The following is a 23683-nucleotide window of genomic DNA, read 5'->3' on the forward strand; positions in this document are numbered from 1 at the left end:
TTTCTTGCCAACAGGGAGGGGGCAGGATGCAGATTTGCTTCAGAGCAGCAAGGTACTCCGAATCACACATTGCATAATCGCCCCTTCTGCTTCTGGGTAAGCAACTGCCACAGCTGGAGCTCTTCCAGCTGCTGGGAGCATTCACTGCAACCTGTGTGTATTTGGGAAAGATGGCCACTACAGCCACCTTAATTTCATTGCAGCAGAGGCCCTACATTTAGCTTAATAAATTTAAGCTGGAAGGACGTTGAGTACCTGCTGTGGATTCCTTACAGCAGCCTTGTGAAGTCAGCAGATTTACATTACTGAGTTCAAATGACTTAATTTGTCCCTGGGACAACAATGTGTTGCTTATGAAGTTAAACACAACAAAACCGACGCAACGCCCTTAACACAAAACTTGAATTAACTTTATTTTCCCCTACAGTCAACAACTGGTCTGCATTGAGCTTTAAAGCAACAAAATAAAATGAAATCTCTGAACGACGGGGGCCAGAAATCCAGATTTAATTACCTTTGTGAAAATGTTGCAGCTGTATATTGGTCTGTATAAACCATCGGAGTCAAAAATGAGTTCATAAATCAAAAAAATATTCTACACCTTGGGAAAGAAGTCAGCAGTAACATTCTCACAGAACACTAAATTTACATTTTCTTCATGAAAGGTACATACTATTCTGCATTTTACATCAAATCATTGATGCAAGTTTTGTTTCTATAAAAAGTTACAACTGTGGCAGGAAAACAAACTGCAAAACCCTTTCATTTTAATTAAAGAAAATTTTCAAGTCTGTATAAAGCCTTCCCATAGCTGGAAAGTGAGCATGTTCAGTCTCCATTTATATTTTAGTGCATTTAATCTGATGGTTTTCACCACTTTAAAAAAAAAACAAACCAAACTGAACAAAATAACCAGTATAAAAGACAGACAAAGCAAATAACGCTATAGCAGGAATTTCTTCAATTGATTTAAGCACTCTAAATAAAAACGCAGAGAAACAATTTCCAGAAAAACTACCCTCACAAGAAAGGCAGTGAGGGGGGGTGGGGGAAGAGGTTTGCAAATCCTCTACCTCCGACAGCCACAGAAAAGGGGGTTTGTATACCTGTCAACCTTTTTTTTTTTTTTTTTTCCCCATTAAACAGGCTATACTTACTTTACCAAATGTAAACATTTACCTAAAATAGTTTAATTTCTGTTCTGAAGCACCAGCGGCCATGTGGTGCTCAGCTATGTGTTACTATAGCATTCATTACTGTCGTCTCGGATTTTTCGGGAGGATACAGATTTAGCCCTTGTATCTCTGGTGTGCAAGATTTGCCTTGTCTACCTTAGGAGAGGACAGTGGAAGGCAGCAATACTGCAATCCCATGTTAAACCAAAGCAGCTTGCCCAGTCTAAACTAGCATCCAATTGATCTGTCCTGTCATCTCTTGTGACAACTGCAGCTTTGCTTCTCTCCCTCCAGATCAAAACCAGCCTGCAGCAAGAGTAAAGAGGACACTGAAAGAAACCATTGAACAATAATCATGGGAGTATCTTATTGTGAAAGTTTAATTTCAGAGCGCTCTGCTTCCTCTTAATCGTTGAAAACAAGTCATTTTTAGATTTCACCGTTCCCGTTTATGTGCTGCTGCTGTTCAGCTGAACAGCGTTTTCCAAAAAAGATTGACAAGTATGCATGTGCCGAGGACCAAATTACAGGGTTCTTTGGTAAAGTCAGTCCAAATTCTCAACAGATTTGAAGGATAATATGTACCAATAAAAAAAATGCTGCTAGACTTGGATAGCAGCTCTGTCTTGCTTCACATTACAAATCTAAAACAGCTGTTCTCAATAAGCCAATATTTTTAATCAGACATTGCCTGAAAATTTTGTACAATATTCTGGACCAATGATGGTTCTGTACCCTCATGTTGCTGTGAAACATGACTTGAGCTAAAGGCAAAGACTGGTTATCTCAAGGACAACTGCTTCATATTAGCAATCAGAACAGTGTATTTAAACTGTCTTCCTGTTGGGTCTCTTGCCTTTCTTTAAAATTAGTTTATTCTTAATGTAGCCACGCTTCCTTTTGGAGGTCTAAAAAGAAAAACAGAATAAAACGTATTAGTTAATGATTTAGTCTTGACCGCGGTTTAATGATGTGCATCATTTTTAGAGAGCTTAAATGGTAAACCCTCAATCAGGTATTATCCAGCTGTTATTTTTTTAAAGTTGGGATTGTTAATCGATGCCCAACATGTGCTTTTGCACATGATGTACTTTTTGTGAGCCCCATCTACCAGACCTGTAGAATTGTCTAAGCTTGTGCTGAGGCAGAATTAATAATTAACCAACATGATAAAGCTCCAAAACGCCCAAAGAGCAGAAGCAGTGTAGAGCGTTAGTTTTGTTTGGAAATACAATCTTGCATCTTTTGCACTATTTGATTCTTTTAGAAGTTAGCAAGATGACAGAAATATTTGCTCAGAGCAGCATTTTCCAAAGAGAAAAACTGAATAATCACATTTTAGTCTTTAGTCCTCTGCTCTTGGTCTGTAGGCTAGTTAGTTCTTTCTGCTCATGCGTCTTTATCAGCATATTTTAGATTTATTTTTTAAGGTAGTAATGGGGGGGGGGGGAAGCATTAATGTTAATATTACCTAAGACTAACTTCAAAGTTGTATAAATAGAGTTAGTTTGTGGCAGGTAGAACTGTACATTTAACATGCCTGCCACGACAAATCAAGACAGCAGGCAGCTCCCACACTGGCTGCACTTAGAGCCTGCTGGTAAGCACAGCAATCATGTCAATTAAATACAGCTTTTTAATAACAACAACAACTTTTTTATTATTGTAAAGTGAGACAGACACAAAGTAATGCGTAATACTCGGATGTGACATCTCTGAGCTTGAGCAATGTCGTTCCTAACATGAGAGGGCGATAGGAGATGGACTGAATTCCCAGTAAGGAAGCAACTGCTGAAAACCTGTGGCTACTAAGCAGCCCTCAGAATCCATTTCAGAAATCCTAGTTTGGACATTCGCCCCATGCTCGTTCTCCCATTCCTTAACGGCAAGTAGAGCCTGTTCGTTGTACTGCAAGTGTTGGTGATGGATCAGAATTTGCATCAATTTTTAACCTGTCTCAAGACAAAGAACCGACACGTCCACAGCTTAAGTGGGGTCAGCGCACCTGTTATGAATTAGTACAGCCTTACTTGTCACTTAAGATGAGAAGTTACACTGTAAGTGTATGATGGGTACAGTAAAGTTTATAAACTTCCTTTCAAGATACATCTAGCTTCAGTGGCAACTCCCAAATACCTTATTTTATGAACTTCCATCAAAACACCAAAAAAAAGCATCTCTACCCTCTAACATTCCTTACTTGTATTTCCAAGACACAGTGCAAGTTCACTGCCTCTACTGATTTAGTTTGTTACACGTTTGTTTCTGGCAGGATTCTGGAATTGCTTTTGCAACATATAGTTGAATATATAGAAAACAGATGTTGTGAAGGAGATGGCTGCTAAGAGTCTCCCCAGCTCCCCTGGTAACACGCCTTTCTAAATAGGCTGAAGTAGCACACCACAGCTAACGCTTTTAAAACCGTGAAGATGACTTCAAACAGTAAGCAGCCAGACACTACAGTTCCGTCAACAAAAGTTTCATATTTAATTTATTTCATACAAAATTGCCATTTTTTTTAACTTCTAGGCATCACTACTTTCAAACAAAGTCAGAAAGCAACTTCCACATGATTTACTTAGTGAGCCATAGTTACTGAAACATGAATGGATGTACTTTAGATTATACTTCCAGTTACATGAAGACTTGAAGAGTTGTAACAGCCAGTGACACACTATCTCCAGTTAGCATTCTGCCTAAAAAAAATCTAGCCTTGTGTCTTCACATGCTTTTAAGTTAAGCAGACAGTAAATTAACAATTATTACCAGCAGGCAGGTCTGATATTGGACACTAACATGAACAGTATCCGTAACATTCTGGCTAGTGGAAATACATAATTCACCAGCTATGTGATTCACTGTTAAAAATAAACTGCCATCTCATCTCCTGACCCCTTTCAGTTACTTCACTGGGAACCCACCTTCTTTGACAAATACTTCTGTTTCGGTACAATGTTGGTTACTCTAGGTTTATGATCCAATGTCTCTCTGTTGTCTAGTTGTTTCACCTTGTATATTCTAACAAGCCAGTGCTCTGAGGTAAAGGCCTCCTCCAGATGTTTAAATTTAATGTCTTTGTTGCCTATCTCAGCATTGCGTGTACGATCGAATCCTGGGGGTGTCCGAAAATCCAGCTATAAAGATTGAAAGTTGCATGTTAGTTTGAGGCAAAACCCAAAACACCCATCAATGCAAACTGCGGTACTTCGTACCACAAGGCAACGCTTTCAGCTGGTCTAGTCAAAGGACAACACTTCTCTTGCACTGCTTGAAGAAAAACAGAAAAACCTCTCAGTTCCTTTTTACAATTGAGAAAGAGACATTCATTCTTATCCCTACAGATGTCGTAGGAGACAGCACTTAATGTCTCAACAGAAATATCACGTCTACATTCAGAGATTAAACTACTCAAGTGAATGAGGTGCGGAGCCTGCGGTGGCTTTTTAGCATAGCTGCTCCCTTGTGCTGTCTCTTCCATGGTGCAATAATTTGCACTTTCTGTGCAAGTCAGAAATAGTTGATGTTTATCAGTTAAATTTGACACCCCCCCACGTTACAAATAAGACTCGCTGGCCTCAATTTTAGCTGAATAAAGGATTCTTGTGCTAACACATCAAGGCTGAAGGGCCCTCGGCAGGGGCGAAGGGGAGAAAACAGGAAAGAAAAAAGCAAACAAAGGCAGACTAGCTACATACGTATGTTTGATGATCCCAAAAGGGGAGCGACAACTCTGAGAATTACACCCTAAGTGCAGCGTTGTTTAAAACACTGATGTGACTTGGACAGAAATCAGGTGGTTTCTGACAGATACTAAGTAGTCAACTAACAAGTCCACTTCTGTGTTGCTATTATAAAGAAACAGATCTAAAGCGCTCTGCCACATAACAGTTAATGCTTTAGCAAGTGCACTGCATCATGGATTTAAGATACACATCTGGAGCAACATGAAGGACAGCAAAAAAGCTTAAGTACAGGCGCAGGTTAGCAGCAGAAATGCTTTTTTTCTAAAGGTTATGTACGCTAGGCTGTGCCTAGATGTGCTTTAATTTGTAAAAGTGACTCTTACCTCTGATTCTGCTACTACAAGCAACATTCAATCTACAAGATGGAAAACAGATCAAAATAACACGTTTTCTCACATTTCAATAAGATTCAGTAGATGTAGCACTAACCTGCATCTCTCCAAATCTGTAATAGGACATTTTATACATGAGGCAGTTCAGCAAAGTCGGAGAACCTGCCTTGTCTACCCGGAATTCTCCCTGAGGGGTAAAGTAATCACTTTCCTTTAAAACGAAAGGAAGATACAAAGAGTCAATATAAACTAAACTCCTATTTAGGGTCATTTCTCATTCCCTTCTCCGCAAAAAAGCTTTATGATAAAGAATCTAAACTGACTTTTACAGTTTAAAAGCTAATTTAAGCTAGTCTTAAAACAGAGAATGATGGTGCTCACTAAAGGTAAAATAGTTACAAACTGTTTGTAACCCAGACCCCAGTGGACCAATCTTCTTAAATCTGTATTATTGTGTTGGTACAAGTTTTGTCACTTCACAGTAAGCAGTTACTGGAAAAACTGATCTCAAAACATAGAAGTTAGTTAGGCATCTATCAAAATTATTCTTCAGAAAGGTGAAAAACACTGTATTGTTAATATACGGGGTCTGCAACGTTACCATAAGCTTCGTATGTGCACAGTGTTTAAACAAAACGAATCTCTTATTTTGATCTCCGGTACAAGATGAAACCATGCACATGGGCTACTCCCTTAAGCCTGTGCTCAATATCTGTAAGTTTTTGTGAGGCTTAAGAAAATATTACTACAGGCTTCTGCAATCTCTGTAATGTTAGAGTAACTTAAACTCCACACAGGTCAATATTAACACTTGAACTTGTCTCCTACTTTTACAGAGTTGGAAGAAATGTGTAATGCCAACTATTTAAACAGTCTGAACACTCCTACTTTTTCCAAGTGTGATGGTGCAGTGAGACACACACACAAGAATTACAAAAGATATCCTGTACTTTTAGTGTCATGCAAAAAAAAATGTGAAAAGCTTTTGAGATTACTGACCTTTCACAACCATAAATATTGATAGAAACTGGGCTACAGGCCTCTGCACTCCTACTGTTCTAGGAAAACAACCCATAACACATTTTTCAAATAAAATTGCAGTAAGTAGTAGAGATTTACCTCCACTGTAATGAGCGCTACCAGAAAAGCAACAACATAAATAAAGGTTAAAAAAGAAAAAAAAAAAATAGAGATGAACATACAGAAATGCAGTATTCAGCTGCTTCAGTTTTCCTGTGTATGGTTCTACTTACCCGAATATCCTTGGGATGTTCCCCCTCTGCTATTCTCACCATCCACAGGAACTTATTAATATCATCGCCAGAGTAGCCAATCACACCCCCAAAAATAATCAAAACATAATCCACATCCAGGCTTCTCATGATCTCGTATGCTGCTGACTCATTTGATGACATGGCCTTTCCCACCTGTATCATAGGAAAAATAATCTTAAGTATATCTGCATAGCTGCCTATCAAACAGATCCTGAGATCACTAACACCTGACAGACCAAAGCCTGAGAATACATACACGCCAACTGAAGCTGACATTTTCATTCTAGATAAAACCCATTGTGAATTTTTAGAACCTGTTGAAATTACTGGTTTGAGTACAAAACATAGCAATAAGCGTTTTCCTTTTGCAGCACCTACAGATTGTTCGAGTCATGGCTCTACTGCCAAAAACTTAGTGTTGCAGAGAATACCTAATCACAAATTATTTTCAAAGCTTTAGACACAGCCCAAAATGAAGAAATTATTCAAATGTTAGTAGTTTCTTGTTGGGGTTTTTTTCCCCCTCGAGCTCTGTCCTTCACTAATGAAGCAGCCATGCAGCGTTGTACTCTGTAGCATACAGGCACACTCAGTACTGAATTCAAGGTAAATTATGCAGAGAAAATGTCATAACAGAGACATCCTTGAGTTAAAACCATAATGTAGTTTTGGCCTTGAAAAACTTTTTACAACTGCATCCAGAACCCCTTCCGTATACTGGTCACTTCCCACGCTTTGGAATTTAGGTCAGTAACTGGCATTCAGTTCAGTAGTTTGGTTTGCCATTGAAGCTCCTGTACTTAAGGCATCGCATCGTATTGCTGTAGTGGAAGGGAGTAACTACAATATAAATAATATTGCATCAAAACTGGTAACATTCACTTAAGAACATAATTAGAAAACACTAGGCTTAGGCTGCAATCTGTCAAAAAGACTGACGCCCTCAGTTTCTTGGCCATTACCCTAATCAATGTGAAGTTATTTGGCAGATGTCAGTTTCTATGCAGGAGGAAGTCATCTGCACATGACTCCAGGGCACGCCTCGCTTACAGCACAGGTTCAGGTATTGGCCACCACACACATTTATCGCTTGCGTTGTCCTTTATGGAGTATTCATTCCGAAATGGAACCTGACAGCGCCAGCAGTCGTACTGGAGAGAATTCTTTCTTACAAGCCGTCATTGCTAATTGCTGTAATGCATACGGTTACTGGGCTTATGCAAAACAGATTACTTCCACGGTCTCACTACTCACGTGATGCACCTTGTTCTGCAGGGATCTGTTGGTTTAGATACACTAGCTGCACTTCTACCTCTTGTAGAAGAGGTGGGGGTACACAGGGCTATCAGAGTTGAATGTCCATCAAAACACACTAACACTGTCAGGTCAACAACCAAAGTAAGAGAAAAATGCCTCAGAGCGCACGGGAAGGCTTGTTCACCCGTATTAGCATCAACAGTGCAATCTCCCCAGCTTGATTTTGGCTGATGTGAGTTCCCTGCCCCTGTCAAGAGAATGCACACGTGATCCCCCCTGCTCCAATACGTTTTTCCAGGACTTCACATGCTCAAAGCACAGCCCGATTAATTTGTTGATTTTGAACACTGTCTGCAGATCTGGTCCAACTGCTGTACTAGCTACTGACACAAGACAAAAACTATCTTAATAGTTCCTCGAGCCCTTCCCCCATTCTGCCCATGTAGCATGACACAGGTCTTCTGGGAAGAAAAGGCCACTGAGTGATAACTGATTACCTAGTAAGACTGTGACCCACCTGCAATATAGAGATTTTTTTTGTTTCTGAAAAAAGTTTAAGTTGCCCACGGTGACGCCCCTGTAACCACAGGCAATGCTAACAAAGCACAAAGCTTAAACACACTCCTCAGAAGCAGAAGAAATTACAGATATTTTGTCTGTCTGCAAACTTGAGAAGACAGAACTGCATAAATCTGCGAGTTCTGCTACTATTCATAAACCTCTAATTTCCAAGGTGCCTGAAAATTTGCTGTTTCATGTGGTCAGCTTTCACGTGCCATTCGAAAATGCAGTCAGCAAAGACACTGCTGAACTGAAACAAGCTGTTTGGCCAGGGCCAGTGAAGCAGTGGTACCAGGTAAGCTGTCACAGCACTAATCACATGGGGAATGGCGACATTAGATTTTGGCTATCCTCCCACGAAAAGGAGAAACTGACGTGGAAGCAAAGTTTTGGGAACTCCAAGTAAACAAAACTCCAGAGCAAAAGCAATCCCTTCCAGCCCCAAAACTCTTTATACTTGAGTTCTAATAAATGCAAAAAAAATATGTTTCTTCCACCTTTGTGTTTCTCACTCTATGGAATTTTTCACACATACGAATTAATATCATACTATCTATCAACAGACATTTGCAACTTCATACTCAACTGCAACATAAACATTTTGGTGTTTCTACTCCACAGAAAATTGCCACCCTTACCAGGGCTATGTGGCTGTTGTTCCAAGTATTGTTATCCACCAAGGTTGTCCGGTTAGCCATTCCTGCTATCTGATAACCATAATCCCACCATGACATCACTCTGGCATGCTCGTCTGTGTTCTGTCTCAGCCAGTAGTAGGCTTCTCTGAAGTCATCTAGGATATTCCGAGTGCTGGAAAACAAAGAGTTCATTTTATTAACGTTGGTACACATGCTAGCCACAAATTAACTGTACCATGATACATCTGGGCTCTCAAATAAGGGTCTTCGTATGCGTTCAGCTCCCTTTTGGGGATTCAGTCACCAGCAGCCATAAGTTTGGAGCCACTGACAGCTGAACAGCCAGAAGCTTTTGAGGATGTGACTAAATGCATTTCCAGTCCAATATATATTCATAAACAAGCCTTCCCAATTGACTCAAAAGCTTCCTTTTCTTTAACCGTCATCTTTATTGGCTTTGGATAGGATTATTTTTATGTATTTACATTAAATATTTCAGATTTTTTTTTATTCAGGTGACAATTCTGCCTTAATATAAAAAGAAGGTAAAGCAAATTGCTAATGCAAACGAAGTAGAAAGGCCTTTGCCCTTTAGTTATTTTCAGACCTGTAGACCTTACTTACCCATCATGGTTATAGGAAGCGAGAACAACGCTGGGGCTGGAGTATGCATTGCTAGTTACCCAGGTACAGTGAACAGCAAACATCATCAACAACATCAGCATCAGCATTGTTACAATGTTTTTGATATTGGGACCCAGTCCTTCTTCTGTTTTTTCCTGTTCAGATACATGTTTTCTCACTTTGCCTGCCTAAACAAACACAAATATATCTGTTACAGCAACTTTTATCACCCTCGGCAATGTAACCCATGCCTTTTTCTTCACCAAATGCACCCCCATAAATGATAAGGGATATTGTAAAGCTAGACCAAGTTGTACTGTAAATTAACAAATTATGCAAAATAATATTTTAACAATCCAGCAACTTGTGGAAATGTGTGAGTCCTTGAAAGTCTCTTTCAGAAGAAAAAAACGCTACTACGTGAAAGTCAATGCATGACTTCTTCCATTTGGCTCAGTATGATTATGCCCTTTTTATGAGGCAGGGTGGAAAAGAGAAAGGCACAGGTATTTACTGTGAGGAAAAGGGGGAAACCCAAAGCTCACGCACTGTCAGGGTCAGTATAACAAAGCCTAAGAGATTAACAACATTAGTACCTAATTCACGATGAAGAGAGTATGCAAGTTTATGAATAGAAATACTTTTTCATAAAATATATTATTCTTTAATTTCACCACATCTTAAGAAGGAACACAAGAGGGAAAGATTCAGCGACACAGAACTGCTATAACTGGTTAAGGAGAGCAAGCAACTGCCATCGCTTCAATGGAAAGGTGGGTCACCACTGTACACATCATTCAGGTTGAAGGTTATCACCAATGAAGACAGAAGGAACCACTTCTACACCGACACAGATTATTTATTTTTTAGGACATCAATTACACTTTATTGCAGAACATCAATACTTGTTCTAAATTTAAATGCTTGTGATTCAGACCTCTAGCAGCATTTAAAATATTCAGTGTGTGTGTGGGGAAACCACAGTAAAAATAAGCTGTTTCCCGTCTTCTAACTTTTGCTCCCTACACTCACCTTATCATACAGGTTGCCAGGGTTCCTTTTATCATCCTCATCACTGCTGTCCTCTATTGGTGGATTTTCTCTCTTCATATCATCACCCAAATAACGCTCAAAAACATTGGAGAAAGCAATTGCAGACAGCATACAGACCACTGGAGTCAAAGTGAGCATCAGCCGAACCATCACACCAGCAAAGTAAACAGCACTGATTGCATACAGAGCAACTGCAAAGAAACAAATCTACTGATGACATTTAGAAAATAACACGCTCTCTGACTGCACACATAAAAGCTCTCTATAAAACTACTTCTGAAACTGAGCTGAGCATCCGTGTGTATAGACTTGAGTATGTATCTTGCATTGCATTGCTTTTTAATTTACAGAAATACAGTTCAATTAACATTTATCCCTTCTAAACCTCAAACCCTTCCTGAAATTCACCTTGACAGCTCTTAACAATAACACAACCCCATTTTCATATTCATTAATGATGTGTCAAAAGGTGAATTATTAGTGAAATTTAATATCACACCCCAAAAATATTACTGGAATAATAGGGAGCTTAATTTGATTAAGAAGGTCAAACAGCCCTAGACCAAACAAGTTACTGGAACTGAAAAAGCAAAAGGAAGTGTTAGAATTTCATGTAAATACCAGATTTTAATTTAAGTTAGAGATATCTGTGGACAAAAATTGGGGGCTTGTCTACATTATAATTCCATACAGACAAATAATACAATATTGTGAGCACTATTCTGAAGGAAGTCTTCCTGATATTATCTCCACTCTGCCCGCCCAAAAAAAGCAAACAAGATTTTCAAAGCAGTGAGGAATATTCAGAACAGTTTTCTTAGAGGGGAAAAAAACCCACAAAACCAACCTGTAGACACTGATTAGGAACATCTATTGTGCAAGTGGTTATTCCTTGTCTGCTACAGTTTAACAATACACCCTTGTGCAAGATTTGCCCCAGGAATCATCAAGGGTCACTTATTATCAGATTATATTATATAAATCTTTCCTACTGTACAAAGTAGCATGGGTCTCCATTCACACTCATAGGTCCCTTTTATGATGATTTAAATGTATGATGCAGAAGCAGGAGGCTGAAAGCGAGCTGCCCAGCACTGGTAAGCCACAGAGCGCAGAATACCCCTGAGTCACTGGATTTAACACAGTAAATGTTCCCACTGCCCACACACCTCTCAGGTAATCTTACGAGGCAGCTACATTAGTTCGGAGCCTCTTGTCCATGTAAAAGCCCAAGACCCGAGTGATCTTTACTCCTCCATATGGGCTACAACTCCAAACCACATGCTTACAAGCCTCATTCACAATCTTAAAAGCTTGCTTTCACAGTACAGCTTTGTACAAATAAACTATTTTTGTCACTGACATAGGGAGACCCCACACCTCCGCTTAGGGCTTGTGCCTTATTTAGCATGTTTTCTGCAGCAAGTGATTCCATTCACTAAAATAGCAGAAAATCTGGAAAGAAAAGGCATTCTGAATCATCATCTGTGATGGGATAAGTGCCAGACGCCCAAGGAAGGGTCAGTTGCCTTGCAGCCTGCACAGGGTAGGGACCTTCCCTTTGCCCTGAGCTGTTCATTTGAGGATGAACGCCTGAACTGTACTGTGAAACTGTACCCTGACACGTGGCTTGCAAGATCAGCATGTGGAAAAGCACGCAACTCCAGCTGCAGAACACAACCATACCGAGAAATGATTTCGATCCCACCTCTTGGGATGACACTCCATCACCATTTCACCAGTCTCTGCATTTTCATTAACGGTTCTAAATACTGCTGGGTGCAGGCAACTTTTAATAATCTTTAAACACATCACTTTTAAACCTTTTTTAGAACGAGCCATATACCAGCTTAGAGCAAACAAAACCAAAACAGTATCAAGTTGAAGGCAAGATTTTTCAAAACAATTTTGAAATATTTTCTCTTACCAAAGACTCTTTCATCATTGATGTTTTTGATACAGAACCACAGCCCTGCTGGGAAAGTACACACGAGAATATGCAGATCAAAAAAGAAGGAAACCCATGTTGTAGGCTGATGCTCAGACACAGAGGCAATGATCGGGATGTGAATTTTCGCATACCTTTTTTAAAAAAAATTCAGTTCAAATTATTTTGAAAAGATAAAATTATTAAAACTTGTAAACATTAGGAATTCTGAAATTAATTTCAAAGGAAGCATTTTAATTTAAAATGGCAAGTGGTTTATTCAGCAGAAATCCGATGAAACTTATAACAAAAAAGTCCCCAGTTCTTACTGTAATTAGGAATTATTTGGTGTATGGAATTGTTTAAAACACCAATATAAAGGATTATTTCCATAGTAATTGAAAGAATGAAAATTATGGATGTTTTGTTTTATTATGGTTAAACATGAAGCCAAATGTACCAAAATGAAAACACATAGCTATGTAAGCCCCATCATTACATTTTGAAGAGATAATCATCCATGCCAGTATGTCTCCCTGATTTTCAACACTATTTTGAAAACTCTCCTCTACACAGAATCCCTTCATTTTCTTAGTACAGAAAGTTACAGTATTAAATCCCAGACCAGTTACTGATGCCCCCACATTGTTTAGATGCTGGGGGAAAAAAGAAAAAAAAATAATAATCAGGCCTTGTCTACACATGGAAACACATGTCAACTAAACAACGTGCCAAACACTCAGTGCAGACAAGGACAAAACTGTACTCTATATTAAAGACAGCTACATATATATATGGACCTAATCTGGAGCGCTACGTGATTGAATGATACATGAGGTACCAAATATATGTCCTTTTCTTCACTGAGATCTACTTCTCATTCAAAACTGCATTGTGTGTTTTAACACAATAAGATTTTCTAATGTAGACAAGCCCTCAAAAGTTTAAAGCTTTGCATGTGTGTGTGTGTATATATATATATATATGTAGACCACTTCATTTATAGGCAAAAATTACATCTGTATGTTCTTCAAATAAATCTGAGGCTTCTTTACTGAGATGTATTCAACTACATTTATTACAGAGTTGGTACAGAACCCTGTATGAGCTGGACTTTGGAGCCTGAAAAAACCTGAACTGCAGAAGTTTAAAGTTCTCCTATCCTTGCTTTTAATCTTAAAAAAAAAAAAAAAAAAAATCTACCAACTGAAATTCACCCTAAAATATTTCACTGAGAAAAGTATTTTCAGTTTTAGTCCCATTCTCCTTGCTGGCTAGAGAATTTAACATTGGATTTTTAAAGGCTAACTAAAACAAAAGATTAACACCATTGGTTTTTACCCGTGAAAACACACATGAACAAACCAGAATTGTTCAGAGTAGACATCTGTATACACAAAACAGATGTATGAACATCATAAACAGGCAACATGCAGGATCATACGTGCAACATCTTTGTGATGTTGTGTAATGAAAATTGTCTGAAGCTTAAGGCTCCTAGTAATTTTGAAATGTGTCCTCAAGTGTTGCTACAGCTTTTGGTTATTTTATGCTCAGAAACAGTACAATTTCATATAGAAAAACATACAATTACATATTCAAAGACTTCCAAAGAAGCAAGACATTTAACAGACAAATTAGTGAAATGGTTGCAAAGATCATGAAACAGTTACTACAAATGCTCTCTTTAGATAACTGATTAAAGCCCACTATATTCTCCTTGACTGAAATACTAAACGGATTTGAGGATGAGGAAAGCAAAAGATTATTAGTTTTCAGTAGAACACTATTGATATCCAAATCCTTATATCCTTTATCCTTACTTACCCAGTGTCCCACAATGAATAAAATCTGCCACTCCAAGGAGCGATATAACCTGAAAAAGGGAAGAAAAAACCCCTTTTGCTGCCTAGGTATTTAAATGAAATAATTTTTATACTCCCCCAAATTATAGCACAAAACCAAAGAAATTTCACTGAATTTGTAATGTATGTGAACCAGACCTACTGCACTATGCAGGCTATAAAATCTACCAACCATGAAGCTAGTTTTAGAAGAACATACTTTTACAGGATCACATTGCAGTCACTGAGTATCAAGACACTTACACATCCAAAAGTCAAAGCAATGCAATAACAAATAAAATATTTCTCAAAGAATATGACAGATAGCAACATATACTCTGTAAAGTAGTTTAAGAAAAAGAAAACATAATTGATAAAAAAGTATTTTTCTGAAATGCCTGAGCAGGAAACTGGGAACTATCTATAGCCAAAACATTAATATTCAATGAAACACCAGTTTCCTATTGTTTCTCTGCTTATGGATCTACATGTGGCATAAAATAGAAAAGCTGCTACTAGACATGCTCATAAGCTTTACATATTCTTTTTTTTTGAAAAAAGCCTTCAGGTATTTGAATACCATAAGATTAAATGAAACAGTATCTTAATCAGATGAAATACAGAAGTTATTATTGAAAGTTATTAGTAAGATTCTTCTTAAATTTTATTTCCACTTCCCTTACAACTGTTTCAGCTCCCTCTGAAGATAGATACAGAGAAGCTGAAACAAGAGGAAGGTAAATCCTTTTATTTTTTACGCAAGTATTTGTGCCATGACACATGGCACACTTCCCTCTATCTGATATTTAAAATTAGCACAATCTGACTGAAGGTTTTAGTTTAGTATCTAGTTTAGACATTTAAATACTGTGGTTAATGTTCTACAGCAAGACATATTTTGCCCTTCAGTCTTCAGCTTGCTCCCAAACCATTGCATGCACAATAAGGAGCTACCAGCAGATGGGGGACTACCAGTTATGGTCTTCTCTGGATGTATCCAGACCACCAGATTAGATGGCATTGACTACCAGCAGATGGGGGACTACCAGTTATGGTCTTCTCTGGATGTATCCAGACCACCAGATTAGATGGCATTGACCTGAGGGGGCTGAAAAGAGCTGGCCGATATGATAACCACCCACCACCTTCATCAGGGTGATAAGGGAGACTCCTGGTGCCTGGAAAATGGCCAATGCTATAGGAAGGGCAAGAAGGAATGAATATGCAGGAAACTACAGGTGAGTAACCCGAGTCCCTGAAAAGATCATGGATCGCAAAGTCCTGAAATACATTATTAAGTACTTTTTGAACCATATTCCTCATTTGTCATATGTATAAGCTGAAGAAGAATGGGCTGGACAAACAGACCATTCGGTGGCTTGAAAACGGGCTGTCCTGACAAGCTCAAAGTAGTACTCAGTGGTCTGGGGTCCAGCTGGTGGCTAATAAAAAGTAAAAATAACCCAGAGGCCAAAATAGTGAACTATGCTAAACTGAAGAGTGGCCGACATGCCTTACAGCACAGGCAGGATTTCAATCCAGAACCTCAAACCCCTTTCTTCCAAGTGCTGCACCTGGGACACAGAGTTCAGATGTGGGCACCCTTCTGCAAGAGGATTATTAAGAAAATAGGGAGGGATCAGAGTGGTGTGAGATGGTCAGGAGCTCCGATCACACAGCAGAGCAGAAGCTGAGGGATGGAGATTTGTTCCATCCAGTGAAGCGGTGATACTGATCAGTGAATTGCAGAAGCTGAAATCAGCACTTCCTACGAACTGCAACAGAAGACATGTTTTGCTGCACACTAAGTTTAGAAGCTGAATTTTGTTTTGATAGGCCAGTCTGAACATTTTTGCTAAGTATTAGTAGGATTTGCTCATACGTACTGAAAAGCAAATCATAAACCAGTAAGTTTAAGACTTTCAAACAAATAGAGATGGTAAGTATTATTTTGGAATAATGGTATCATAATTTAAAAAAAAAAAAAAAAAAAAAAAAAACAAACAACCAAAAAACCACACCAAACAACTGCTATTAAACAGTTCAAAATGTTAAACAACTGATAAAAAAAATTATGCCAGAAACATTGCTAAAGAGCAAGTACAAGAAAGAAGTCAGTTAAAACAGACAAGTTATGTCTCACAAAAGTGGGTTTTATTCCAAAACAAAACTATGACAAAACAGAACTGTATTTAGGCACAACATTAAGATCATGCAATTTAACCCATGCAGAAGTAAATGTTTTCATGGGCAACTTATATTTAGCTACGAAAATAAGATTGCTTTTTCTTCATCAAGGGAACAAAACAAAGTATGGTATTAGAACATCAAGGAAGTATAGCACGGAATCGGAAGATGGCAGTGAGGCATCTGGGGATAGCAACCAAGCAAAAGACAAGCTTGTTCCTAAGACACTGAGTAGAACTGCCTTGAAGGCTGGAGGCTGAACCACTGAAATAAAGTAAAACTTGGAGAGTAATTCCAGTCATGCAGAAATCAGATTCAAGTATTTCAGAAAGTGAGCAATCTGACCATGACCTATCAACACTATTCAGAATAGATTAGCTATACATATCTTCATAATATGCTTTGGCTATAGTTATGTTCCTCATCTACCCCAACCTCTTACATCATTATCTGGATCATGGATAAACCTGAAAGGATGCTACAAAGTTGGGGTTTTTTTGCAGCCCAGAAAACACAGTGAATTCCAAGACACAGAAATACAGCCTAACACGGGCACTGGTAAGCTGTGGTATTGCCAGCAACTCCTTTAGACTAAACCAAATGCTGATCATCTGGTTTACCTGCCCCAACAGTAAACTAGTTTCACATTTATTTACCTGTGTACGTCAAATAGATGACACTCAGGAATACAATACCAGCAGCTAGTGAGACACCCAAGAAGAACAAAGTCTGAAATTCTTGCTTTGTTAATCTGTCTCTCAGATACTGCAAAAATGCATATGCCTGCAGCAGTGCAAACACACCTAAAGAAAAAGGAAAGCTTTTGTTTAAGTGCTCAAAAGCAGTAACAGCTGTTGAAGTTGGTATTCTTTGGCTACATTTGAATTAGAAAAATAAATGTAAGCTACACCATTACATCTCAAAACTAGTATAAAATCACTTTCTGACAAATAACCTTTAAAACTTATTAGGGATGATACTGTCTTGCAATGACAGAAACTTGCAATGAGAGAAAATACCCTCCAAAACATTCCTGTCTTATTAGATCAAGAGCCTCAATACTCACCACCTCTTTGCTCCCAAATTACATTGGGGTAAGGGAGAGAATAACCTGAAAACTAGATTGCATTGATTATGACAAAATCACAAGTTAATATACCTAGACCTGGTGAAAAGTTAAGACATAGACCCCAGGCAACACACAGACAAGGCTAATTTAGAAATACATGGAAATTAAGCTACTGAACAAAACAGGAGGATTTAATGAAAGAAAAAAACAAAACAAACAAGTTTGTGGTGTTTGTCTGTGATATCAACAACTGAATTACATAAAGCTAGTGTCGAAACACCAGAATTCACCCCACACCCTCAAAAAGGCTCTTCAGAGTTTAATGTTAAACCAGAACTCTGACACAATTTTTCTGTTGTTAATCATTTCAATATATATAATAAGATCATTCAATCCAATGATTAGTCCATTCTAAACTGAAAATTCACTGGTAGCTGGCAGAAGCAGAAAACAGAACTCAAGTGTATGGTCTTTCTTCAATTTAACAATAAATTTGAGGTGCAGTGTTCAAATTCACTAGCTCTGGACTCCCAGAGAAAGACACAAACTCTATTCACTAAATAAATGTAAAATTCTTCAGACACAAAGTACGGTTTGATAATCTTTACTCTTTTCATTCTATTCAGATCGCGGGGCGGGGGGGGGAGAGGAATCTCCATTTTTAAAAAAAAAGGTTTTTTTCTGGTAAATTTTAATGATATTCCAATTGCTGTCCCAAATACATTTTGATAAGTGACTACACATCATAAAAAACCTGAGGAATGTAACAAACTAAACTATATCACACAAACAGTGTGCATAGTTAAACATAAACCTATCTGTCTTAGTAGAGGTTATTGCTATCAAAAAATCAGGATGTCTGACTGTTAACAACTACTGAAGAAAATCAACTTACTTTAAAGACATAAAAAGAATCAAACAAGACTGAAATCAGTTACTTAAGAATCAGCCTCCTAATCAGTAATTTAAGTCATTTGTATTTAACCTACTCTGAAAAATTACAGAAGACTATCAACTCCAAAACCAAATGGCTCAGTAAAAACTGCATTTACCAATAAGGAATGTTTCAATTGTACAGTGCTTGAAGGCAAAATTATATTGCAGAACAGTAGAGTATCAATGTGCAAAATAAGTGCTTGTCAGAACGTGTAACTGATCCAGTGTTACGGAGGCATTTTACCTCCATTAGCTCGCACAAAGAAAGATAATGTATCAATTGGAAAGAAAACTTCCCTACAGACACCAAATTGTACCTCTTTTTCTTTTAACAATTTGGTTTGTTAGTATGTGCTGTTTCTAATACAAGGAAACAAAGCTGCAAGCCTGAGGTTTTCTCCTGCTAAGCAGGCTGTTTGGAAGCAGACAATTTTCTTACCTGCAGCTGCCATGTGTTCACTTGTTCTAATTGGCTGAAATCCCACAAAAGGTATTTGCATCGATAATATTAACCCCACAATGTAGAAAGTGCTATATGCTAGGAAAACAAGAGTGAGGAGAGGGGAGAAGAGAAAAGCAGGAAGAAAATGAATATACACATTTCAAAAAGCACTGGTTCCATAGTAGAGCCCATCCTCCCCAAAACTTTAGTAAATATTTCAGTGATCCTAATTACTTTTCCCTCCTTCGACTAGGAGAAACCTGCCTACTGCATCCAATTTTCAAGGAAGTAGCAAATACTGTTGTTCCTAATTGCACTGTTTTTTCTCCTCCTAGGGAAACAAACCATCTTACTCAAGATGTTCTTGCTTGGAAACAGTTTTCTCTTTCCATCTTGTTTTTATGGGTCATGGATGGGGTAAGAGCTCTCAGATAACAAGTGAGAAAATGAGGAGACTGTATTTCTTTCCATATGAGGAGAAATTAAAGGGACCAGACCTCCAAGAAGCAAAACATTTAAGAGTCCACTACTTATGTAGAAAATGGAAAGAAGTACGCTTGTTCTTTTAACACAAAAGGCATACCAAGAAACTGAAAAGCAATAGAATTAAAAAATAATATTAAGCATATGTATTAATGGAGCTATATCAACCATGAGGACTCACAACCCTCCAGAAAGTAGAGGCCGAGAATGTAATTAATATTAGTAACATGCATTATTATGATGTATGCCCTAAGACTGATATACTTTACTTTGACGGGGTTTTGGTCCTCAGCGTTCTAGGGTAAAGAAGAGAGGGGAGGAGAAGACAGAAATGCCAACTCTGAACAGCCATGAGTCTAAATACATTTGAAGTAACCAGCCAACTTAAAGTCCAAATAAAGCTTTGTTCCTTCAGTGGCAAGCAGCAATAATCCACCTCCCAGGTTTTCTAACACTCCTACAAGTCATAAACCACTGTCTTTCTTATGGCCTCAATCTTATGAAGAGATCCCTCAAACAATCCTTTGTTAACCTCCATGGGGATGGGTTTGGGGAGTGCATAATTTACCAGCGGTATTGTTTCCATAGCACCTGTGTGATCTCACTGGGGGGTTATGCTCCTAGGGTACTGTATGCTTTCCAAAATTCACCAAAGTGACTACGATGATACTTCCAACCACTTGCTGTCTTCTCTGGTGTATTCTTTCATGCATCTGTATTGCACTAGTTAGCTTAGCTACTGATCTATGCCCTCCTGTGTCACTGAAATACATTTTGCTATAGGAAGCTCAATTTTTACAGAAGTCACTACCACATAAATCATTCACTGTACCATGAAAGTGTTACAACACTGCCATCCTGTGGAAATGCAATGATTGGCATAAATCACTACCTTCCACATTTGTTAAGACCATTGCAAATCACCAATTTTAAGCCCAGCCCTGCAACTGTTATACTTCCTATCCCTACTTCCTCCCCCTATCCCTTACTCCCGCTTCTTTCCAACAGCTATCACACACGTCTGTCTGTTATTGAAAAAAAACTGGCAATTTACACAGCAACACATTTTTTCTAGGAGCTTAGATACATCAAGGTGATGTATCATCACAAACTTTCCATGTTCCTTTACAATCTACCGTTTTCACAGTCTTTGCAAAAACAATACATTAATTTTGATTCCTGCAAACTCTGACTAAGTCAAAAACAAAAATATTCTGCCCTACTGTGGATAAATAAACAATGTTAGTTGCAGTAAACTGCACAAACACAGGAAGAACCTACTGAAAAACTTCTCCAGAGAGTATGAGCAAATAGTTGACCACATACTTTTAACTAATGCATTATAATCACCAGACATAAACACCCAGCATCTGAATTTCAGAATACTGAAGTAGTTGATATAAATATATGCATGCTCACTATTTAATTGACAAAATCCAAGACACAGAACAAGGATTAAGTTTTAAATTCTGGAAGATCCTTAAGTGTCTTGTTATTAACAATTCTGAAAAACACACAGAAATTTAAAAAATTGTACAGAAAAAAAAAATCAAAATGAAGTGCAAATTACCAAGCCTCTTAAGTGTGCAAACATAATTTAAATCTATATTGGTACCTTTCCAAATGTAAACCCATTTATTTTTTAAACATTTTATAAACCACAAGAGAATCTACAAGTACAATAATAGAAAATATAATCAATTGTTCCTATATCTGAATAAAGAGATTATTTACCTTTACAAGTGCTGCTAATACACTGGAATTGTAAGCACTTGTTCTTAATTATTAAGCTAGTCAGATCTGAATGGAAGATACTGACCACTGTCAAGCCCCTCACCCACCTCCCCCCCCCCCCCCCAAAAAAAAAAAAGGGGGGGGGGGGGGAGGGAAGAATAAAAGGAAAAAAAAAAAAAAGACAGCTTAAGTTTTCAAATGTTGGTAGAATGATCACCATTGATGCCAAGTGGGTCAGAAGCTATCTGGCTGACCAATTCATCTGCCTGCAAGTCATAAAATATTTAAAAATTGGCAAAAAAGTTCACGTTCTGGGAAATTTGTACTCATTAAATTATTCTGAATTACACTGCCAGGCATATCAGATCATGTCCCATTAACCTCTTTGGTGTATGAAATATATACCAGGAAATCATCACTATTTTTAAGAACCTGGTGCTGCCAAATATTGTTCTCTATATTTTTGTTATTATGTTAGACTAAACATTCATCTGTCACAACAGTTAGGCTCATGCTAGTTTAAAATAAAATTAAACAACTGATCTAGAAATTAAAACCCACCAAATTCTCAGTAATAGTAAAATGGATGCAGATTTTACTAGCTACTGTCAGCTGACAAAAATTTTAGCTGCACATTGGTAGTTTTTTGAGAATTATGAGACTGCTGCAGACACACTAGCAATTGCGTATCATAGACACTCCCGAACTATCTTTATTCTCCCTATTTCAATGAGCTTTTGTAAACTCTTTTCCCTGTCTGAAGTTTGGAATTGAAGCACACTTGAATTTCCTCTCAGAAGTGCTTGAACATTCTTACCTGTTTTACAAAACCATCCTGTTAAACAAACCTAGAAATCACATACTAACGTGAGACATACAGACTTCTCTGCGTGTAAGGCCTCCCCCGAAAGCTTAAATTAAGCCAGCAGTTGCAATGAAACAGCAGAGCAGCAATCACATTTTCATTCTGACAGCTCTGCTGAAGTACATCTCCCTCACAGCTGAAGGGCAGTAACACCTCAAAACACTGTAGCTATTTGCAAAACAAATGTCTGCCAAAACCTTTAATTCATATGAACCTGCAGTACTATTTTCCCCAGATGAGTTCAAAGACTAGTTCACTGAAAGCTGAAAAAGCAAGAGTACTTATTCTTTATTGTTTCTGGTTACCACATTGCTTCAGGATTTTATAATTAGTAGATTTAATTTTATCTTGCCTAACTCATAGAAATTGAAAAATGAAAATATTCAATAAAAGTTTTAAAAGCAAACCAAGATAAATTACTTTTCCCTTAAATTATGCAGTTACTGAAGAAGTTAAGTAATACTACCATTAAAAATTAAAGACGAGTTGGAGGGTTTTTTTAAAAAAAATATTTCCATTTCTGATTTACATAACCAGATTAACAAAGAAGCATGGCACCAATATTTATAGTTTTGGTAACAAAAATACAAAATCGAACTTGATTAAAATTGAGCAATTACTGTAGTATATAAAGGTTCAAATATATATGTAAATATAGTAATCTCTCTAGCAAGCACTAAAACAAAAAGCATTAATTAAAATCACAAAGATAAAACAATATTAGAATGGGTAATGAAAATGTATTTACGAATATGAAATATCCTGTGATACTACACTTCAAATCATACCATGTTCTCACATTAGCTAGAACATTTTTGACTCCCTAATGTATAAACCATTGAATACCCAGACTGCTTACTATGTATTTCATTCACACACCCACACCATGGCCGACTGATTTAACTGGTAAAGTCTCTGTAAGAGTGGTTTACAGGGTATTTATATGTCAGGCAAATCAATTAAAAAGTCAGTCTCCTAAGATCACTATTCACAGATTTCTGAAACTGGAAGGAAGGCTGACCCATTAACCCAATAAAATCTGAAGGATTCACGTGGAGTGGACAGACTCTTACACTACTTTTTAGTCTAGGTTACGTAAAACACACAAAGCTGCTTAAAATTCCCTATGTCTTTTCTCACATCCATCATGATCTACTATATGCTTGCATAATTTCTGCTGCATAACATTCTCAAGAGCAATTATTTAACATACTAGGAAAAGACAAAAATATGAAACATTACTACAGACACACACATTATATATATAAGTATGTTAAAAGGATTCTACAAATATCAAGCCACGTAATATTTTTTTTTCAGGCCACTTGAAAGGATAAAATTAATTAGCAGCTACGTATATGAAATGTTGGAAGCAAGTGTGTTTTAACACCTTTTTTCCATGTTATAGAGAATAACTGACTATAATCAGTAATCAAATTAATAAAATGCAGCCTGATGTGCAATTACATAATTCCCACTTGATACAATACACATTGGTATAATTCATTTCAAATCTCATGATTAAACATTTGAGAATGA

General features: G+C 37.7%; 1 protein-coding gene across 1 annotated transcript in view; it reads right to left on the reverse strand.

Moving 5' to 3' along the window:
* Positions 1 to 388: 388 nt before the first annotated feature.
* The window catches only part of STT3B (STT3 oligosaccharyltransferase complex catalytic subunit B), a 52872-nt gene continuing 29577 nt past the window's right edge, over positions 389 to 23683 (reverse strand). Inside the window, exons 6-16 of the mRNA XM_055710324.1 lie at positions 19060 to 19158; positions 17272 to 17418; positions 14412 to 14460; positions 12585 to 12739; positions 10637 to 10848; positions 9605 to 9792; positions 8981 to 9152; positions 6504 to 6677; positions 5348 to 5461; positions 4097 to 4309; positions 389 to 2083 (exon numbers count right to left, since the gene is read on the reverse strand). Of these exons, the coding sequence (XP_055566299.1) occupies positions 2003 to 2083; positions 4097 to 4309; positions 5348 to 5461; positions 6504 to 6677; positions 8981 to 9152; positions 9605 to 9792; positions 10637 to 10848; positions 12585 to 12739; positions 14412 to 14460; positions 17272 to 17418; positions 19060 to 19158 (1604 nt within the window). The 3' untranslated portion in view covers positions 389 to 2002. The remainder of the gene's footprint in view (positions 2084 to 4096; positions 4310 to 5347; positions 5462 to 6503; positions 6678 to 8980; positions 9153 to 9604; positions 9793 to 10636; positions 10849 to 12584; positions 12740 to 14411; positions 14461 to 17271; positions 17419 to 19059; positions 19159 to 23683) is intronic.

This window comes from Falco cherrug, chromosome 4 (assembly GCF_023634085.1).
Source record: "Falco cherrug isolate bFalChe1 chromosome 4, bFalChe1.pri, whole genome shotgun sequence".
In the NCBI taxonomy this organism is placed as follows: domain Eukaryota; kingdom Metazoa; phylum Chordata; class Aves; order Falconiformes; family Falconidae; genus Falco; species Falco cherrug.